The sequence below is a fragment of the Centroberyx gerrardi genome, chromosome 16 (assembly GCF_048128805.1).
Source record: "Centroberyx gerrardi isolate f3 chromosome 16, fCenGer3.hap1.cur.20231027, whole genome shotgun sequence".
NCBI classification, from domain to species: domain Eukaryota; kingdom Metazoa; phylum Chordata; class Actinopteri; order Beryciformes; family Berycidae; genus Centroberyx; species Centroberyx gerrardi.
The window spans coordinates 12,953,980-12,976,014 of record NC_136012.1 but is presented as its reverse complement, the minus strand read 5'-3'; the positions used below and the strand labels follow the sequence as shown (position 1 = coordinate 12,976,014).

At 40.0% G+C, this 22,035-nt stretch overlaps 2 protein-coding genes across 3 annotated transcripts; one reads left to right on the top strand and one right to left on the bottom strand.

The window, feature by feature from the left end:
• Positions 1–9,321: 9,321 nt before the first annotated feature.
• Positions 9,322–10,382, top strand: LOC144542471 (uncharacterized). Its single transcript, XM_078289326.1, has 4 exons — positions 9,322–9,542; positions 9,654–9,704; positions 9,920–10,027; positions 10,257–10,382. The coding sequence occupies exons 1-4, from the start codon at positions 9,399–9,401 to the stop codon at positions 10,359–10,361; spliced, it is 408 nt and encodes a 135-aa protein (XP_078145452.1). The 5' UTR covers positions 9,322–9,398; the 3' UTR covers positions 10,362–10,382.
• A 493-nt stretch (positions 10,383–10,875) lies between these two features.
• Positions 10,876–21,532, bottom strand: kif3a (kinesin family member 3A). Of its 2 annotated transcripts, XM_078288986.1 has the most exons (18): positions 21,383–21,532; positions 20,531–20,813; positions 20,114–20,258; positions 19,835–19,919; positions 19,503–19,608; positions 18,794–18,933; positions 18,458–18,655; positions 18,059–18,233; positions 17,774–17,872; positions 16,920–17,000; positions 15,264–15,420; positions 14,881–15,061; positions 13,808–13,918; positions 13,457–13,582; positions 12,929–12,982; positions 12,743–12,811; positions 12,460–12,590; positions 10,876–12,168 (listed from the first exon to the last, which is right to left on the bottom strand). In XM_078288986.1, the coding sequence occupies exons 1-18, from the start codon at positions 21,386–21,388 to the stop codon at positions 12,120–12,122; spliced, it is 2,196 nt and encodes a 731-aa protein (XP_078145112.1). In that variant the 5' UTR covers positions 21,389–21,532; the 3' UTR covers positions 10,876–12,119. The 2 variants fall into 2 exon arrangements, with proteins under 2 accessions (XP_078145112.1, XP_071773029.1); XM_071916928.2 differs by lacking the exon at positions 16,920–17,000.
• Positions 21,533–22,035: the final 503 nt, after the last annotated feature.

Here is a 22,035-nt window from a genome sequence, read left to right as displayed (position 1 = left end):
TTGCAGTTCAGATTGAAGTGTGTTCCTTAACTCAGTTATGTTATTTGATGTGAAATATATAGTTGTATCATCTGCAAATAGAGTAGCACTGCACTTATCCAAAACATAGGGCATGTCGTTGGTAAATATTGAAAAGAGTAGCGGCCCAAGGCAACTCCCCTGGGGCACGCCGCACTGTAAGCATGTAGGGGAGGAAAAACTACCATTAAAAAACACAGACTGCATCCTATTGGATAAGTAGCTATTCATCCAATTGATTGCTGATTGCTGACTAAACCCATATGCAGTTACTTGTGTTAATAATAACCTATAGTCTATAATATCAAATGCTGCACTAAAGTCAAGTAATACAGTTCCAACCATCATTTTCTTGTCAGTATCAGATAACCATTTGTCGATCATCTCTGTCAGTGCTGTGCACGTAGAGTGATCTGCCTTATAGGCATGCTGGAAATCAGAGTTTAATTCATTAAGTGAAAAATAGTGTAGTATCTGTTCAAAAACAACCTTTTCCATTAGCTTGCTCAACACTGGAAGAATACTAATGGGTCTGCTATTGGTAGCTGAGAAACTCTCCCGTTTGTTTTTCGGAAGAGGTACAACCTTGGAAGATTTCCAAACCTGGGGGAACACATCTTAATGCATGCATGCACTCTTTGCTTCTCCACTGCTGTTGTCGTGTCGTGTGCACTCAAACAACGAACAGCGCAGCGGCGCGCACCATGAGAACCATTGCTCTAACTGAAGGAAAGAAGAATGGTTGAGGATAGTTTGTGCTTTTGTTTAGTTATTTGCACTTTGCTTATTTATAAAAGTTGTGAAAGTTTTAAAACATTCATTGTTCTCCACAAATAATTGTGTGCACTTTGTTTATTCAAAAAAAAATGTTTCATGTTTGCACATTCAATTTACAATAATAAAAAAAATATTTTTGTTATTTGCCTTTAAAAACTGTCCTGTGTTTTAACATGCATGTGATTAAGTAATTAACAGTGGAAAGCAAAAAAAACTTCATTCATTTATGTAGCACTTTTTTACAAAGTGCTACATAAATGAATGAAGCCAATTTTTTTTTTGCTTTGCTTGCTACATACATGCTTCAGTTGGGAATCAAACCCGGGTCTCACAGGTGACAGGTAGAAATTCTACCACTCACCTTACAATGATTGCTAACCTTTGGCAAATAATTTAGTGGTCATGAAAATGTATTCAGATTTAGCCTATTGATGATGCATTCACCTCATAAATCATGACACACTGCTCTCCCCTACATGAAAGTACATAAGCCGCTTTTAATAATAAAAAGTATCGGTATCGGTATCGGCGATTCTGGCCCTGTATTACTTGGTATCGGATCGAAACCAAATTTTGCGGTATCGCCCACCCCTAGCAGAGGGCTTTTAATTTGAAACGACGGATACAGGAAGTGGCGACATGTGGCGACACCCGGCCGAGGCGAATATAGAACCTCCTTGGGCGAGAGGGCGAGAGGGAGAGAGAAGAAGAAAGAAGAGAAGAAGAGAAAAAGAAAGAGAAGAGAGAGAAAGGTAGATTTAACTAGCTAACGTTAAGTTAGATAGATTTTACATTCGCAATGTAGTCTCTATTGATGTTCATGGCCAACTAATTATTATTAATATTAATAATAAATCGTGAAATAATGTTCCACGTTAACGTTAATGTTAGCGAACTCTATGTTAGAAAAATTAAGTGCTCTCAGCCAGGCTGCAAACTTTGCCACTGAGGCTAATATACAGTGCCCTCTGTAAGTAGTGGGTCAAAGAGGCATTATGTATGAATAAATATGTTGTTGTAAATATGTCAATAAATATGTTCTAAAGTTTGTTTTGCAGTCAAGTGTCACTTTATTTCATATTTTTTAATTACCTATTGATATTCACTCCGACAGCCGGCGTACTGCGCGCGCACCACCCAGGTACAACAAAACCTCAAGTTGAAAATATGACATATTGGCAATGAAATTATGTTCGAAACAACTTTAAGTAACCATCCATCCAGATTATCCATACCAGCTGTTTATCATTGTTTAGCCCAGCAAGTAGTTTTTCCACTTTCCAATTTCTATAGGTTGAAACTCAAAAACACATTGTTTGTTTCTCACGATAGAATTGGTTATTATTTGAAGCAACATACCACCCCACTAGGGGAGCCCATTTCCTTTCTTAACTTATCAACTTTGTCTGCAAACTGATCATTGAAATGGTTTGCCATGTCCTTTGCTTTTGTTAAGAAAATTCTGTTAACCTCAATGAAAGAAGGTGCATTATTCTTGGCTCTACCCATAATTTCATTCAGGGTTTTCCAAAGTTTGTTACCGTCATTCTTCCTCTCTGAATTTTGTTTTGATAATATGCTTTTTTCTCCCTTCTGTTTAACCCTCCTGTTATCTTCAAATTTACTAATCTTTTATCCTTGGGGTCAATTTGACCCCAGCAATTTAAACCTCCAGAAAATGATTATAATTAAAATTGTTACCCAAGTTTATGTGTCAGGTACTTTATGTTTCTTTGACTACCTAAATAGCCCTTTAAATAAAACATAACCCCCCACCCCCCCTTATACATCCAGAATACCTATTACGCAACTATGGAAAAACATGCAAATCACCATAAAATCTCACTGATTGACCTAAAATTGGAAAGAAAGATCTTTTTGGTGTTTTAATGGCTTTATGTTATTTCTAAGTACAGATTTTTGTTATTTATAACATTTGGAAAGAAAAACAATTTCTGTTATCAAGGATAGTAACATGTATTATGTTCGGGGTCAATTTGACCCCAGGAAAAACAAACACAATTTCAAACATTTAGAAGGATTTTATTTGTAAAACAGAACATCATCATCATCAGAACATCAGTAAGGAACACATAACAGTTCTTTATTTACAAAAAACACCTATAAAAAGTAAATTTGAGCATTGTGTCAGGGATTGTTCTATGCTACTGTAGGTGCTATGTATGCGAATATGTATGTGTGAGATAGTAAAAAACAAAGTTACGTAGTCACCAAAATGAGTTTGACAGAATATGAACAGACAGAATATGAACAGCATATTATATTTCCTACAGGCCACCAGAAGGTACAGTCCAGCCTTTTGTCTGCACTACTGTGCACATGATGTGCAGAGAGTGTGTGCGTGCTCCTTGCAGATGTATTTCTTGCATTTCACACAGGTGTTGCTGGTCTTGGAGTCATTTCTGTTGGGACAGACCTGGCACCTGCCACGTTTCCTGCCTGCAGTTTGAACCACTGGAGGACTTGGGGTGTGTGTCTCCGTTTGGATGTCCTTCACAACAGTTGCAGCAGCTGTTGATGCTCTTGGAAGGCACCGTCTTCTCTCGATATGAGGTTTCACCAGCGCGTAACCCAGCTGCTCCAGGAAAATCCTCCTTCGACTCAGTTTTCTGCTGTTCCAGCCCTTGTTTATTTCGCTCCATATTACAAAGGCATTGTAGGCGCTCACATCAATGATGTTGAAGAAAATGACAAGGGGCCAACGGGCAGTCATGCGTCAGCAGCTGTATGTGGCTGTGACCTTGTCCAGGTTATCAACCCCTCTCTTTGTCTCGTTGTAGTCCAAGACCATTTGTGGTTTTCCGTCTTCTCTGGTGCTCAGGACAGCATCTTTGTGCATGGTGCTCATCAGCAGGACATTTTTCCCTTTCTTGGGGCAATAGGAGACGACAGTGGCTCTGTCAGTGAAGGCAAACATTGAAGATGTTACCTTCCTGTTCTTCATCGCAAGAAGCTCAGAGGGAAGCTCCGGCTTGTTTTTTCTCACTGTCCCCAACATGGTAACCTTCCTTTTCAGCAGTTCCTCACCCAGGGCGTACGATGTGAAAAAATTATCACATGTAATGTTATGACTATTCAGTCCTTCAGCCATGTCTAGTACCACCCTCATGCCCTGATTTTTTTCAGGTGCTTGCCAGGGGATTCACCAGTGTACACCTGCATATTCCAGGCATAGCTGGACTGTGCATCACATGCTGCCCATATTTTGATACCGTATTTGGCCGGTTTGCTTGGTATGTATTGTCTGAAGGGACAGCGCCCACGAAATGCAACCAGACATTCATCCACAGTCACGTGGGGGCCTGGATTGTAAAGAAAGGGTAATCGCTGAACCCGCTTGTCCCATACATCCCGTATTGCTGCGAGTTTGTCACGCTCTCGTCGGCCCTGCCTTGTTTCTCTGTCATCACAGCGTATAACACGGGAGAAAACATGGAATGTCTTTAGAGACATGGTGGCTGGAAATATTGCCCTTCCAGTGTCGGCATTCCAAAGGCTTGCTGTTGCTTCGCCTTTTGACTTGTACACTCCTGCCAAAATGAGCAACAATGTAGGCTTGCAAGTGGGTCACATCCAAGTCTTTCCAACTGTCCCCATACACGCGCCTCCCCTCTAAGTTTGTCATCTCAAGTATATCCTTTTCGATTGATGGTGTTACGAAGAGCTCAAATGCTGATTTTATGTCTTGGACATGGCTGACAGCGTATCTGGTGGAGCCTGGAACCATTTTGATGACATTAGCAGCACTAACTGTACCCTGTCGTTCAAGTGGGCAGAGGGACCATAATAACTTTCCATTTTTGGAAGGTAACGTGTCTGCTGGTGGTTGAGAGACAACAGGAGGGTCAACACTAAGGGTCTCATTCTCATCAGAGGAGGATGCCTCATAATCAGGGTCCTCCTCAACATTATCCTCTGTCTCAGACACATTCTCCTCTATGTCACTTTCACTGTCAAAGAGCTGTGACAAAACCTCATTGACAGAAAACCTTTGCTTAGAGAGAGCACGCAGAGCACCAAGAGAAATGGTTTAGAAGGCTGCTGTGCAAGCTTTTATATGTTTGCTCCTCCCCTATGTTGTGTGAACTATCAATGTCCTCGCGGGAACCATATTTCCCCGCCCCCACGTCGCGGGAAATATCAAAGTTCTCGTGGGAATTATGTTTTCCCCTCCCCCATGTCGTGTGAACTATCAGTGGTTCTCGCACTACTACAGGTATGGTTATGTTAAGTTAGGGCCCTAAAGCAGAGGGAAGTTTTTTGAAGATTATAAAATTGCATGTTATAGTGACCTCAATATCATCCAAAACAACCAAAACAAATGTTTGTAAAATGTTGATATTTCTTATATGTTTTATACAGCTAAAACAGCCTGGGGTCAAATTGACCCCAAAGAACACCGATGCGTACAAAATGTGTACAGGACATTGAAAACATATCATCATGTTAATTTTATGTTTACCCAGTTGTCCCCATTAAATTAGGAAAAGTCATTAAATATGAAGCAAAAAAAATGATGTCAATCATTTATTTAGAGATGTTAAACATTGAATGGGGTCAAATTGACCCCAAAGATAATAGGAGGGTTAACTTTGTAACTTTATTTCTCATTACACAGTACATTTGCCACTTTTCAGTTCCTTTAGAATCTATTGCAGCTTTTTTCAGCTCGTCTCTTTTACGCATACACTCCCTAAGTTCTTCATCAATCCATGATGCTTTATTAGATCTTACTGTTAATTTTCTTAATGGGACATATTGATCAGCCACAGAGAGAAATAGTTCAGTAAATAACTCGGGGGCTTTTTCCACCTCATTTAATGCCAACACTTGGTTCCACTCAACATTCTCTATATCTCTAACAAAATTGTCGAATTGTCTGCCACACACACTACACACCGGTACACATCCACCTGCACGCGCACACACACACACACACGCACACACACACACACGCACGCATGCACACACACACACACACACACACAGGCAGTTACTGGTACCAGTATGTGCCAGTGCCAGTGCGTGTATAATCTGCCACACGCACTACACATCAGTACACATCCACCCGCATACACACACACACACAAACACACAACACACACACACACAACACACACACACACACACACACACAGCCACTGGTACATATATAGGACCAGTATCAGTACCTATCCCTGTTTTACCAGGAGAGTGAGACAGCAACTGAAGAACAGGGAGAGAGTGAAGCAGATGAGACAGAGACAACAAGTGGAGACAGACAGAAATATGTGACATAGATACAGCCATAGGATAAGAAAGAGGGAAAGAGGAGAGTGATAGACCGGTCACAGACAGCCAACAGAAAGGGTGAGCTGTACCCACACTAAACTGCACCACTGTTTTTTACTGATAAGCCACAGTTTGCACTCTCAGCAATCACACGCATTTTCTCCAGAAAATGCACCTTTCTAGTTAAGCTAGACATTTCATCAACTGTATTTCTTAAACTCCTGACATTAATATGAGCTATTCTTAACCCTTTTTTCGGTAGATTCAGTACCATGCTTTTCCCAGTTCATATCAACCAATGATCCAACACAGTTTATATCGTTGACATATCATTCAACAACTTCAAGAAGCTTTCAGCCTTCATATTTCTCAGAATAACAGTATACCATGATAATGGCAAATATCACACTGCATATCATATCAGTGATTATATTCTGATGCCTTGCATTATTAACGACTGCTCAGGAAGAGCAACTGAGACATTGCTACATTATTTTGCACCACGGCTGACTAATGGCTGGTATATCAGACATGTTTAATAGGTTGTGCAGCTCCAGGCCATCTGTGGCCTGTGTAGACTGTAGATTACCTTCGACCAGTCTTGGGCCGGCCACTCTTGCTGCTTTTAGAAGTCCTAGGCCTCTCTAGTTTCATCAGTGACTGCCGCATGCTCTCCTCTGTGTAGGCCAGGTACACATGGGACAGGTCCACCTCAAACGGCTACAGGAGGCAGGGAGAGACAAATGAAAAAAAAAGAGAGAGAGGAGGAATAAAAGAAGGAAAGAACAAGAGAAGAATGTCAGGGATGTTAGTTCATAAAACGAAAACAAACTTCAGACGGGAACAAAAAAGAAACCACACAATGTGGTTTTTCTTTCTTGTCCGGTGCGGGGGTCTGTTTTCTCATATTGTTGCCAGTGTATGCCACACATTTCTGAAAGAAACAAGTTACTGAGTAGCAGTCCTTAGCTCAGAGTTTGCACGTCTGAGATCATAAGCTAATATGATTTGAATTCACAGTGCGTGGACGTGCTATGCCAGGAGAGCTCACCAGTTGCCATTCTCCAATATCTTCATTCCAGTGCACGTAATTCTCTATCATCTCCTAGACAGGAAAAAAGAACAACAAAGACAAATATTATCCACAAAGCTTACAAATGCAAACCAACTAAAAGCATGTTCATCAAGTAGCTGTATTATAGTTTTATTTGGTGTAAAAATAATTTCATTGATTCATTATTTAGCAACTTGCCCTTTGTTTTTTTTAAGTGCTCATGCCTCACAGTTATTATACATAAAAAAGCAAACGTTTATGCCAGTGAAAACTGTTTAGCATGACACAAACTAAGTAAAGCAATGGACAGTCATTCAGAGGCAAAGAGAGCTTTTTCATTTTATGCACATCTTCTGTGCGAACATGTCCAAATACAGCTGTAAAACAGGCGCAGTTAGCAAATGAATCTGGCCGTTATGTCAGGGCAACAGTTAGGCATCTGCAGGTTCCGTGGGATAATTATCGCTGCAAAGCAGAACACAAAGCCGGTGAAATTATTGACTGTGCTGTATGGTTTGGAAGAGGAAATCGTTTGCCCCATTCTCTACTATGGTCTCAAAATATTAATAACATGTCACAGGTGCTCTCTGTGGAGATGTGGCACTACTATGTGAACTCAGTTAAGACGGGGCAGTTTAACTCACGTGTTTATTTGATTTTTAGAGACTGACAAAACAAAATAAAGGCTATTTGTAGCATTTCTCTTTCTGGCCACTAGCTATGCCTCTTGAAATGAACTGCTGCTGCACATATAGAAGTTACAAACATTACCTGAGGAGGGGGCTCTTCCTCAACTGTTGTCTTGTGGTGCAGCTACACTACACAAGTATACCGAAATGGCATTGAGTTAAAGTGTTGCATTTTCACCTAATGTGGAGATCTGTAAGAGTTTTGGGGTTATTGTATAATAAAGTCTGTGTCCAATGTGCATACCAGATACATTAATAACAGAAAAATGCAAATCTATTAACTCCTATCAAGGTGAGCAGGACAGGACCCACATGTCAAAATGATGGCATTGTCCTAAAAATCCTAAAAATATGTCTCGCTTTTGGAAAACTCAAAGTATTGTGCAAGACTGGCTTGTATTACTGAATACTTTCCTGTTGTTTTTCTCTGTTCAGTAACTACTTCCTAGTTAATAAACCTATCTGCCTATGACTCCTCCAAGTGTGTAATCATATATCCAAGACAGTCCACCTTCCTATGTTGCTATTTTAGGAAACTCCTTTCTCAAAATGTCTTCAGTATTTTTGGATTTATTTTATTTGAATAAAAAAAAAACACACAATAACTGGATTCTTGTGTTTTTTTTTAAGAGGGAACTTGTCTTAAAAACAAAATTATCAACTGGTCATGGAACAGTAAACTTGAATCATAGTCATTTGGAGTAAAACTGAAGCTGACTTAGTAATAAATGCAATTCATATTTCCAAGTGGTATACCTGTGACAGTGGCAGGAATATGTCTGTCAGTCACATTTTCCTCCACCTTATCTGCTGTGTGTGGGATATAGCTTGACTCAAAAAAAAAAAAAAAAAAATCCCCTTTAGCCTCTGCCTACTCTTGTCACTTTCCTTGGTGTATATACCAATATGTGTGAATAAAGCATTTCAGTTGCACAATATTTTAATACAATGGTAAATGATGGCCCAGCCTATTTAAGAAAATGATTTAGTTTTCTTGCAAAACATGAATTATAAAAATACACTTTAGAAAATTGGGAATATGTACAGTATCAGACAGTTTTTCTTTATGCCTTCATCATGAAATCACATAAGATTAGTCTTTCATTAGATGGTAAGTAATGTCATTGCCATACTCCTCCATCTCCCGTCCGTCCTTCCTCGTCCTTACACATATCAGATGAAGTGTGTTCAGTGAGGTTTGACACTCTGTAAGAATAAGACCAGCACTTCTTGGTGAAGGTTTTACTGACTCAGATCACAGTGATTAAGAGGTAGTTGCTTGGTAATAGATAAAGAAGGAGGTTACACACTAAGTGTGATTTTTGATTGTCAAACAGATAAAGACATCAACTTTCCGTTTGATACCTGCTGATTGCAGGTCCTTCCTGGTCCTTATTAGGCTTTCGGAACATAGATTGACTCTGACGTGTATGCAATATGTCTTCAGGATGTCAGCGGTCTGAGTGTCAGCATTTGGTGACAGTATAAGTAGCAAGTGTTTGAGTTTGGAAGTTATTCAACTTTCCACCTCAACCTGACAGTGTTTGCCCACATTGTACTTCAAAGCCATGAAGACTGTTTGTATCTTCTGTCTTGCATTTATGATGCTGTGTGAGATGCTCTACGCAAAATCAATTACACCAACCCCAGATGATAAGTTAGTGACAGTGTGGCTGAAAGAAATCAGAGAAGAAGGAAGGAAGAAATATACGGTAAGACAAGTATAAAACTATATTTGAGTTTCTTTTTTGGATAAATGTAAATGCTCTTACATTACTAATGTGCCAAATGCTTTATATAATGACATTCTGATCTTGTCATAGGAACTGGAGGGCATAAATGTGCCATCGATAATGGAGAATGGCATCACGAAGGTATGTTAGAAACATTTAAAAACGTATTGTTCTTATCCTAGCCATGTAATGTTCTTTTTTCAGACATTGTATCTGCAATTTCCAGACTTTTCTTGGGGCTTGCAGAGTCTTCATAACAGCAATATGTTGCAGGTGTACATTTGCAATATAGAGCTTTGCTGCTGCCTTTTGTCTAATTCTGTCCTAACACCACTATTGTGTCTTTCTCATCTCAGGATAAACCCTTCTGTTTGGCTGAGATGAGTTTGAGACGCATTAGCAATGTGACTGAAGGAATCACTGATTGGAAAATCACCAGAGTCTTGGCACAGTACAACAAAGCGGTAAGGAGGAATGACTATTATTCGACAGGCTGGTCAGTCCATTATGAAATCTGACTTCATACACAAAATTTCAAATACCTGGCTATGACTTTAAACCACCTTTGTGCCAACCAGGAATGTCAAGCTTATGCTCCTGGGTGTCCATCTTGTTCCAAAACATTTTAGTTCTACCTGTTCAGCAAGATCCTTGTGCACTTAAATTTCAAATGCTAAAATTATTTTGTTTCAGAAAAACAATACCAACTGCGGAAATGATAACAACACGGAACCTGTACTGGAGTTGCTGGAAGCCATTGCTCAATGTGCTAACGATATACTTGAGTACACTGAGTGACCCACGACTACATGTATCAACACTTAAGTTATCCTTATTTATTGTAATGTACTATACTATTTATGTACTTATATAACTTATTTTTGTAGTATTTATATTTATAAAATCAATAAATTATGACTTGACAGTGGTTTGTCGTGTTCATGGAAGTATTCCCATAATGCAGTATCATCAGCAGTCCTTCCACACCATTCACATAAGGTGCAACTGTTCAGTCACCCCATAACTGTTCTATTTTACATCACAGGACAAGACTATTTATCATGTTTTTTTGTTTTGTTTTTGTCAATTACTGTATGGTTTTACACATTCAACAGTAGGAAATGCAAATAGAAATAAGCTGTTTGCAGTAATTACATGTCATCATAGCCTCATCGGATGAACTTTTCTAAGAACTAGCGAGTTCAGATTTGCAGAAATTATTATGAACCTTTGAAAGCATCAATATACATTTAGGAAGATCATTGATTTAATAGTGAAATGCATAGAAGAAAATGGCACAAAGCATGTGAGATAAAACATGTAAAATAATTTAATAAATTAAGTATCTGGGGGCTTGATGAATGTAAACATTTCACATACATTATGATACAAAATAAAGTTACTTTGCCTCCACTACACTACACCATAAAGATGAAATTAGCTCCACAAATAGAAAAAAACAACTTGTACTAGTGCATTATACTAAGGCATATGTATTGTATATCTCAATATAATAGGAAGTGTCCAGACATTTGAGACAGATGTAAAAAATAAAAAGATGACTTGCTTAGTGTATAATGGGCAAATGGCACTAACGTAGAGCAGGATGGCATGCATGTCCTATGCTTTTGACCTAAAGAAAATGAAGTATAAAGCACACATTGAGTTCCATACTTGAAATACTCAACATTGGGGAAAATGAACTGCAGTCTCGGAAGAAGTCTTTCCCCCGTAAATGCTCTCTCTCTTCTCGATCCCCCCCCGCTCCCCCAAATAAGAGTCAATTTTGTGTCTCTCTTCAAGTTAATGTTTTCTCTGGCTTGACAGGGAGGAAATATTAAGACTACAGCTTGTGCTCAGAGTAGAATTGTCTGCTTTATCTTCAAGTGCAAATGCACCCTAAATTCGAATTCACATTGTCATAAGGCATTCATATGATCGTGGAAGACATAACCAAACAATCGTAATATGAAATCTCTTTAAAGGAAGTTAAGATCCGGTCTGTGATGCTATCACAAAACACTGGTGATGTGAAGTACCCAGGACACATTTCAGATGATTTCAGTTTCTAGTTTGAAAGTCCATAAAGTCAGCTTCCAATATCCTGTCAATTTTGTGGCTTCTAGTTTTCAGAGAGTTGGTCATGTTCACAAATATGGACCTTGCAGTCAAAAATCATTGCAATAACAAGTGAATTCTGTTTAAGGTGGATTTCCCCCTTAATGCTAGAGGTGCTTAATAACAAGAGTCCAATTTCAAGCAGCGCTTGTTGCCACGCGTATGTGTTAAAAGGCAACATTAAGATGTTGGCCATCCTCAAACAAGCCTTACATTATAATACAAACAGCAGGTCCCATTGACCAAGAAGTCTAAATACTACCATGGGTGCTCCCTGAACAACCTCTCCTTCACATTTAAAACCTTGTCGGCTATACAGTGTATTCAGATAATCTTTTAAATAACGTTCAACAATAAAATCTTCAGACTCGACTAATGACTCTTTTCCTAAAGTAACATGTAGTTGCAGTGAGAAAGATGCTCTCCTCTAAGCTGCTTTCACTGCAGAAGGGATTCGATCACGGCCTCTGGCTTTGCAGATCTTTTCCTGTGTGGAGATATGTACATGATAAGCGTTATCATTCAACAACTTCAAGAAGCTTTCAGCCTACATATTTCTCAGAATAACAGTATACCATGATAATGGCAAATATCACACTGCATATCATATCAGTGATTATATTCTGATGCCTTGCATTATTAACGACTGCTCAGGAAGAGCAACTGAGACATTGCTACATTATTTTGCACCACGGCTGACTAATGGCTGGTATATCAGACATGTTTAATAGGTTGTGCAGCTCCAGGCCATCTGTGGCCTGTGTAGACTGTAGATTACCTTCGACCAGTCTTGGGCCGGCCACTCTTGCTGCTTTTAGAAGTCCTAGGCCTCTCTAGTTTCATCAGTGACTGCCGCATGCTCTCCTCTGTGTAGGCCAGGTACACATGGGACAGGTCCACCTCAAACGGCTACAGGAGGCAGGGAGAGACAAATGAAAAAAAAAGAGAGAGGGGAGGAATAAAAGAAGGAAAGAACAAGAGAAGAATGTCAGGGATGTTAGTTCATAAAACGAAAACAAACTTCAGACGGGAACAAAAAAGAAATCACACAATGTACTCACATCTTTTTCTTTCTTGTCCGGTGCGGGGGTTTGTTTTCTCATATTGTTGCCAGTGTATGCCACACATTTCTGAAAGAAACAAGTTACTGAGTAGCAGTCCTTAGCTCAGAGTTTGCACCTCTGAGATCATAAGCTAATATGATTTGAATTCACAGTGCGTGGACGTGCTATGCCAGGAGAGCTCACCAGTTGCCATTCTCCAATATCTTCATTCCAGTGCACGTAATTCTCTATCATCTCCTAGACAGGAAAAAAGAACAACAAAGACAAATATTATCCACAAAGCTTACAAATGCAAACCAACTAAAGGCATGTTCATCAAGTAGCTGTATTATAGTTTTATTTGGTGTAAAAATAATTTCATTGATTCATTATTTAGCAACTTTCCCTTTGTTTTTTTTAAGTGCTCATGCCTCACAGTTATTATACATAAAAAAGCAAACGTTTATGCCAGTGAAAACTGTTTAGCATGACACAAACTAAGTAAAGCAATGGACAGTCATTCAGAGGCAAAGGGAGCTTTTTCATTTTATGCACATCTTCTGTGCAAACATGTCCAAATACAGCTGTAAAACAGGCGCAGTTAGCAAATGAATCTGAGGAAACAACAAAGACAATAGCCAATATATGGAAATTAGAGACACACAGTCGTACAAACGTGTACAAACGTAAACAAACACACACACACACACACACACACACACACACACCGACCTGATACTCCTGTGGAATGAAGTTGTCTATGATGAGCATCTGGAGCCGGAGCTCTCGGCTCAGCTGGCGGATGTTCTCCAGGAGGCCCTCGATCTCCCGGTGATGCTCTTGCTGCAGATCAGCCATCTAACAGACAAAACAGAACATCTTGCTTTGTTCCACTGATGCAACGTTAACTACAGCTGTGGACAGAGTTTCTAATATGATCAGTCTAAACTGTGAGGACAAAACATGGTAACACTGGTAGGGATTCAGCGTCTTGCTCAAGGATGATTACTGTCATGGGGGGAATGAACCCAGAGCCTCTGTTTGCTGTATGCTCTCTCCGTATTGCCCTCTTTTCATGCTTACTTCTGATTTGGCAGCCATCAGCATGGTCCAAACTTTCTTCAGCTTCTTGGTCTTTCCTTGGGCCTCCTCCTGAAGGCTAGTGTATTTCTCCTCAATGTCCAGACGTTCTTGCTGTTATAAGAGAGGGGTATGATCAGTGATATGTGAAAAGATGAAAGAAAAGAAGTGCTTCTGTGGCTTAACTGTGGAGATCAGACGTAGATAAGAGGCAGAAGTTAAAATAATGTCATACAACTGTTATGTCATGTACACATAAAAAGTGATTTTCGAAGCTTTTCTCTGAACAGCCCAGACATCGTGGTGCAAATGTGCGTGCGTGAGTGTGTGTGTGTGTGTGTGTGTGTGTGTGTGTGAGTATTAGGCTATTACACTGCTATTTCCAACCACAATGACGTGATTGGTTCACCATCAATCAAACTAATATTGAAAGCAAAACCTCTTTACAGTTATGAGGTACTTCAGTGCCAGTGGGTGTATGTGACATCATATCCTGTCACCCATCATACATCCTGGGCCAGTTATAGCATTGCACTACAAAGACATCTGACGTAGCATGTGTATGTTAAGAGGGTACTACTGTGATTATGGAAGTGGAATGGTTATTCCCCATACATACCAATCATCTTATTGATTTATTTTGATTTATTAAGTCAACTGTTAAATGTTGTGACATGTCTTGATGACTCTCTGCTTACTACAGAGATCTTAGCAATCAAACAAATAAAGCACCAGGCATTCCTATAGCAGGATGCGATCAGTACTAGCCACCCTATGTAGGTACAACTTTACTGCCAGTTGCACAGACTAGTCCATACTGGTAAATTCCATGTATGTGATTCAAAACATAGACCTATGTGTTTTCCTGTGAGAGCTGCTATTCAAGTTTTCCGTGAAATATACCCATGCAGGGTGCAGGGTATCGATTTGATCTCTCCCAATCTGAATTTCGCTCACGTAGAAAAATACTGCCAGAAAACAGTAAAGAGCTAAGGTTAAGACTGCACTACCATGCTAAAATTGTATTGCAAACCAGGCATTCTTTTAGCATGCTGATTGTCATCCATGATGCTTACTTCTTTCTCCTCCAGCTCTTTGCGGAGCTGCTCAGCCCTCCTGCGGCGTTCTTCCAGTTCATTGTTGGACTCCTGCAAGAGCTTCTCCTGCTCCTCAGCCTTGGCCAGGAGGTCCACCCCACCCACAATCACCTTCTTCTCTAGGGCGGACAATTTCTCCAGCAGCAGGTGGTGCTCCTGCCTGAGGGGTCAAGGTAGATCAGATAAGTGGTAATACAGGCCATTACGTGGGGGGCACATACACTGCCACATTCACTAACTTCATTGAAGATTATTTGATTTGTATAATGGTTTGCACCACATTCTAAATGTTCATTAAAAATACAGAATGTTTTTGTTTTTTCCCCCCATGGACTTGAGCCCTGAATGTGTCGAGGACTCACTGGGCTTTGAGCAGGTCCTTCTCCCTCTTCTCCAGCTCTGCCCTTGCCTTGTTCCTCTCCTCCTCCTCCATGTCCAGCTTGGCCTCCAGGGCTTTCCTTTCCTCCTCAATCTTTGCCTGCATCTCCACCATCTTGTCAGGGGAAACCTTCTTCTTCCCTTAAGGGAGACATGGCATACATACCTTTTAATTGATGGCTCGTATTAGCCTAGATACAACTTCTCTATCTAATTAATCATCCATTTATCGGTTAGAATGATTAGAATTAAATATATTGCAGATTATTTTATCTACATAGTTTTTTAAACAGCATTTGTATTATTTAAACTGTGCAGTTTTAGGAGATAAATATGCACTCGCTTACCACAGCGATACTTTTATTTTATTTTTAATTTAGTATAGGATTTTTCATAGGAACCTCAAAACAACAGTATTTAAGTCTGCATATTAATTAGTGGTTGCTCAGTTGATCCAGTGAGTTGCACAAAGTATTGACTTGCTAATGCACAGTTTTAAATAATTACTGTTAGTATAAGCTAAGTTGGAAATAAGAGGAAAGGTTATGGCTTATTCAGATATCCACATGATAAGTGCAAGGTTCTCACTCATGATAAGGTGGTTATGAAGATGGAGATAATGAGGACTATGGAAGACAGTCATATATGGAAATATACTGATTAAACAATAAGCCTATCTGTTTCTCTATGCAGTCAGAGAGTTAGTGGTATAGCTATTGAAACACACTGTGGTCAATTGTCTAAGATATGCAAGTAGAGGCATCATTTTTACAGAACAATAAAGACCACAGAGATTCTTACACCAACCTCTTTCTTCTTGAATTAAGAGGTGTATAGCAAGTCAGACAGGCGGCATTTTGCACCCACAGGAAGAGAGAGAGAGAGAGAGAGAGAGAGAGAGAGAGAAAGAGAAAGAGAAAGAGTAACACATTACAGAGTGACCTGGAAAGTCTTATGACTCTACAGAGTGGAACACTGAACAAGGGACAGATGGGGAAGTGAGAGAAAGAGCAGCAGAAAGATAAACAGAGAAAAAGAAGTTGCAGCAATATTGACAGAACAGCATATGAGGAGTGAAAAAGACATGATGCAGAAAATTACACTTGAGACAATGCCACATGATGTAGATGAAAGGCCTGTTTTGTGTGTTTGGGGAACAGATTGAGGTTAGCGAATACAATAAAGCCTGGTAGGGGTGTAAGCTGAAACTGACAATATTATTGTAAACGGCATGCAGAAGTAGTCCAAGTGTGAGCATAGTGGTTATTTAGGTCATGCGGGATAAGAAAATAGGAGGCAATGTGCTTCAGATGGTGTCAATCCTCAGGATATATGTTCCAAAATGCAACAGTCCCATTTGAATTCTGTGCACAAAGCATCAGCACAAAGCCAAATGCAGGGATTTGCACTTGAGACATCCTTGTCAAACCTGTCCCCTGCACACCAGCAACCTTTGCAATCATCTTCATGTGAACCCTAACAATACTTGGCACATGAAGATACAGGGATATGGTCAGTAGTAGTAGGGGTGATCTGGGCTGTGCGCCTACAGGAGTGGCAGAGGGTTACATTTGACATGGGGCAGTAAGGTAAGTTAGTGGGTGGCTGGGTTGGTAGAGCAGAGGGCTGCTCCCACTCACTAGTCTGAGGTTTGTCCTCAGTGGGCTGTGGCACTGAGGAGGAGCAGGCAGAGTCTGAGCTATTGCTGCTGCTGCCACTGTCTGGAAGAGAAACAGAGGAAGCACCAAACCCACCACAGCAAAAAGTGAGAAAAAGGCAGAAGTAGAGATGGAGAGAGAAGCTTGGAGAACCGTGTGTTGACCAGATTTGGAAAAATTAAGCGCATTATGTAGGTCTAACTAGTCAGGCTGCTTTGATCAAATTAAAGCATGGATGCACACATGCAAACTGCAGATACAACACCGCAGAATACTCGCAGAAGCTGAATGGTTTGTTTTTTAGTAAGTCAGAGTAACCTAATCCTAACCCTAGCCCAATACTACAGCACTGAAAAGAATAACACTAGAAACTGGAAAAATAGGCAATATGGTCCTAGAAAATGGCCGTAAAAATACTTGGAGGAACATTGGTACCGCCATTTTTACATTTTGCTTATGACTTAAATATGTACGCTTATCAGCACTTAACACCTTCCACTGAAAGACAGAAAAAACAAGAAGGTGACAGAATAGGGGGAACTCCTAAATGAGGACAGTGTTCATGAACAAAAAAAGTGGAGTCAAAAGGACTTCAGTTTGATAATTATCAGGGGAAATGAGTGCTGACTCACATTTCATGAGCATACTAAGCAGAAGTGGAATGAGACATACACAAATTATCATGATGCAATCCCATCACTTGAGTTATAATAAGCCACCATAAAAAAAATCGTCATGGGTGTATGAAGATTATATCAATTTCACTAATTTCCAGTGACACATATTCGCTCTAGTGTCGACACAAACCTTTGTGTGAGAGAATTACTAATCCTTACCTCTTCTTCTTCTGCGGCCTTCACCTGCCTCCCCTCCTTCATCATCACCTTCATCCATCTCTTCTGATCCACTGCCCTCCGAGCCAGAGATCTCCTCCCCTAGAATGGCAGAGCTCAACATTTTAGAGGTCTATGCTAAAGTACCATGGTTTACACAGAACAGTTTTCTATGCTGTTATGTGCCAGACTTTAAACAATAACTGTAATCCACACTGCTTGATTGTTTTCTATCGTGTCTTCACAACCAAATAGGATGAATCAATGAATGAATGAATGACTGGCTACCTTCCTCCAGCTTTTTCTTAAGCTCCTCAATCTCCTTCTGAAACTGGCGCAGCAGGGCATCCTTGGGGTCCTCGTTGATCCGGGCTTTGTTCTTAATGTTCTTGGCCCGATTGGCATAGCGCAGGGTACTGATGGTCTCATCGTAATTGTAGTCTGCTGGGCCTATGTTTGCACACTGGTAGGGAGAAGTATGTGGCAATGGCAAAGTCAACAACAGAGAAATGATTGCCATTTTATAGTTTGCAATTAGTAATAATGTATTGCCTAAAATAATTAGTAATGAGAGCATTTAGTGCATAGAGAAATTAGTAATGTGACCATTTATTGCTTAGAATAAGACACAGATCTGAAGCGCATGTGCATTTCTAGCACTGACAACTGGTTAAACATTCATTATACCATCATGGTCTTGGAGTTTCCTCCTAGTGAATCCTGCAGCAGACGGGTGAGTTTGGAGTTCCTGTAGGGTACGTGTGTACTCTTGCCGTCCACCAGGGCAGAGATGACGTTCCCCAGCGTGGAAAGAGACAGATTGATCTTTGTTGCTTCCTTTAACCGCTGTCCTGTGGCTCCAGTCTTCCCCTGCCTCTCAGAACCCTAGTGGTGGGGGTAGAGAAATGTTGTGGTTAGATGGATTGTGGGTGATAAGACATATTTCCTTGTTACATCTGAACAAAACCATCTTTCGAGGAAATGCAGCTATTTCTACTCAGAAAATGCTGACCCGATACATACCGCGAGATCAACCAGATGAAGTTTGCCCATGCGCACATGCTGGTTACCATCCACACCTTTCTCACTACACTCTATGGTGATGGTGAAGATGGCGTGAGAGCGGGAGCTGTGCTCGTTCATGTTGGTGGCACCAACAGAACCTAAACATAAAGAAATAACATTTAATCAGATAACATGACTTTAAAGGGTCCATGTATGATCTACAAATGAACTTTAAAACTTGAACTGAAATGAGGCTTTTCATGGCCATCAAACTTGTTAGGGTGATGTCTTAAATATGCACTTTGTAACTAACCCTAACCCATTAAAATAAAATGTATCTAAGTATTTTCTGATAATTACCAGCATGTATTTCCAACACTTACACCTACATTTCCTACACTACGTTTAATAGCTAATGTTCACTTCAGACATGAATATTAATGTAAAGAAATACTAACAGCGATTTAATTTGCTATACAATTTCACTGTTGACCATTGATACATCCAAATTATGTACATAATGCACGGGTAGCATTGGTGGATAGATTTCCCCCACTGGCTCTAATACATGAGAGACATGGGGCACAATTTGTTTTCTCACAGTTTCCCAATATCTCATAGAAAGAGTTGCAGTATCTCAATGACAAATTAAGTATGACACTTTTGAGTGAGCATCCACCACTTCCTGCTTTAACTTCAGTCCAACGCTGTCAGATATGCCGCTTACGGTTTTTGTGCCCCAGTGTCATGATCCTGTCCATGTCGTCAGCATTGTTCACGACATAACCAGAAAGGTCTTTGATGTATACACCAACATCTGGTCTTTCTTTCACCTGTCATGGCACAAATGGACCACATCATAGATAAATATATTATCAAATCAACTAGATAATGCAAACATGGAAAGTCGGCAAGCTTCATAAGTTTGGCTGAAAAAATTACTGTAAGCGCTCTTTACGACAAACTCCTACGCAGTGAACTAGTTACAGTCACTCAAGTTGGTTTTGTGATTACTCGCTGATGTTTGAGGTGTAGTTTTGCATATAAACCCCCTCTTACCTCTAGCCTCTGCATCTGGTCCTTGCCCAGCAAGTCTCGCACTTCCTCATTGTAAATCTCTAGGTATGATACACGAACCAAAAACCTGTAGGGATGTGCACATATCATTTCAGATAAATATTGAAATATGAAACTGCAGATAATGAAACAGGCATTGTAAAAAAATAAAAATTTCAATCGATAAATTTTTGCTGCCGGAAACTGTTAAAGGTGCCTTCTTGTGTTACATCAGAAGAAGTACAAAAGAGTGTTTTGTTTGGTGACTGAGTGTTCTCTTACCGGGTGTCACCCTCCGCCTTGGCGATGTGACCAAAGACATGAGCAAAGGAGTTGGGGATTATCCCTCTGAGTTCTGGCACTGCCCTCACACCCTCCATGGTGAACGTTTTCCCAGTGCCAGTTTGCCCATATGCAAAGATGGTGCCTAAAATGACAGCAAGGCTCAGTATCGAACCATCAGTGCCAGTATGAATAACAAAAAAACTATACATTATGACTAACGTTAAAAACCTGCACTAATATCACTACTATCAAAAGAGGCCTAGATTTACACAAGGCTAACAAATGTGCATTAGTGTGCCTGTATCAATATAGTGAATGTATCCAACAGATGATGAGGTCATTACAGTGATGACACAGATTGTACAGTAATGATTTATTCATTAAATGCTTTGATTATGTCACTCTTAAGTTTACCATTGTAACCCTCTAATACTGAGTCAATGATGGGGCGGGCTGTGAGATTGTACACATCCAGCTGTTTGCTGTCTGGTCCGAACACGGTGTCAAAGGTGAAGGTCTTGGGAGGCTCATGGGGAGTCTCTAGTTTGTTGACAGTTATGGTCCCTCGGATCTCGTCCACACTGACGGCCTGTTTGTGGCCCATCATTTTCTCTTTCTGGTTGAGGGGACGACATCTCACTACCACCTTCACATTGTCACTGACTTCCAACTTCTCGGGTTTATCAACCTTATTGCTCTGGAATGAAGGAGCGTCATAACACATAGTAATGTAACTGTAATGCAAGCTTAACGTTATGTAGTAACAGTTAACAAGCAAACATCCGATTTCCCATGTTGTCACAAGCTTAGAATGTGTTATTTTAAACAAACAATAATGTCAAACAGTTTATGTGCAGCCTAGTGGCTCCTTCATTACATTTTCAGAAGCTAGTCACTTTATCTTTAGCTGCCATGACATAGCCAGAGAACAAGTAATACGCTTTTCCATTTGCTTGCCCACTTGCTAGGTTGCTAGGCAAGCAAAAAAGCTAACATAGGGTAACGTTAACTGGCTAGCACCACAGACAGACAACAGGACATTTATGAAAATGTTTCCTCTCAAAATCCCATATTGACATCACTAATTGTCGAGTAAATTGAAATAACGTTTAATGTTGCCACAGCCAAAAGAGAAGTGTCCTAGATGATCGGCAACTGGTAAGCTAACGTTAGCTAAGTGGTTAGCATCACATCATTGAGGTCGGAGGAAGGGAGGAACCCCACTGCAAACAAAACAAAAAAATACGAAGAGGCGTGGCGACTTACCGGCATGGTAAAGCTACAGAAAGATGCCTATGTTATTCGTCTACTAACAATGACCGCGCTGTAAAGTTTCGATTGTTGTATTGATGTTATCAGGAGGATTTAAATGCCAACGCAGTGCCCATATCATCAATGGCTCACATCCGATACAGATTGTTGTCAGGTCTCGCTCAGTCTGCGCCTGCGCAGCAAAGTGGGTTCAGGAGGGGGGGTGCAGTTGGTTACAGCAGCAACTGCTGCAATGCTTTTATTTTTGTTTTTCTGTTGTTGTTTTTTTGTTTGTTTTTGTATTTGCTTGCATATGAAATATATTCATAAAATATTGTATTCATAAAGAGCACTTTACACGAAATCCGATTAAAGAGGGTTTGTATTATTACATTTTGCATTTATAGATATTAGATATGAGAATACTTTGCTAGAAATAAATAAGATTAATTATTGAAACAAAAAAATAAAGTTTCCAGCCAAAGCTGAAAGCAAAGAATATTTTCCAACACAAATCTACAAATATCTTGCCATAGTTTAGGCCTACGGTTATAAATACATTTCCAAAATAGATGGATAAGTGATCCAGAGTGTGAATTACAGAAAGCACAAAGTAGCCTAAATCAATATTTATCTTGAAAGAATCAAAATATTTTCCAATGTAAATT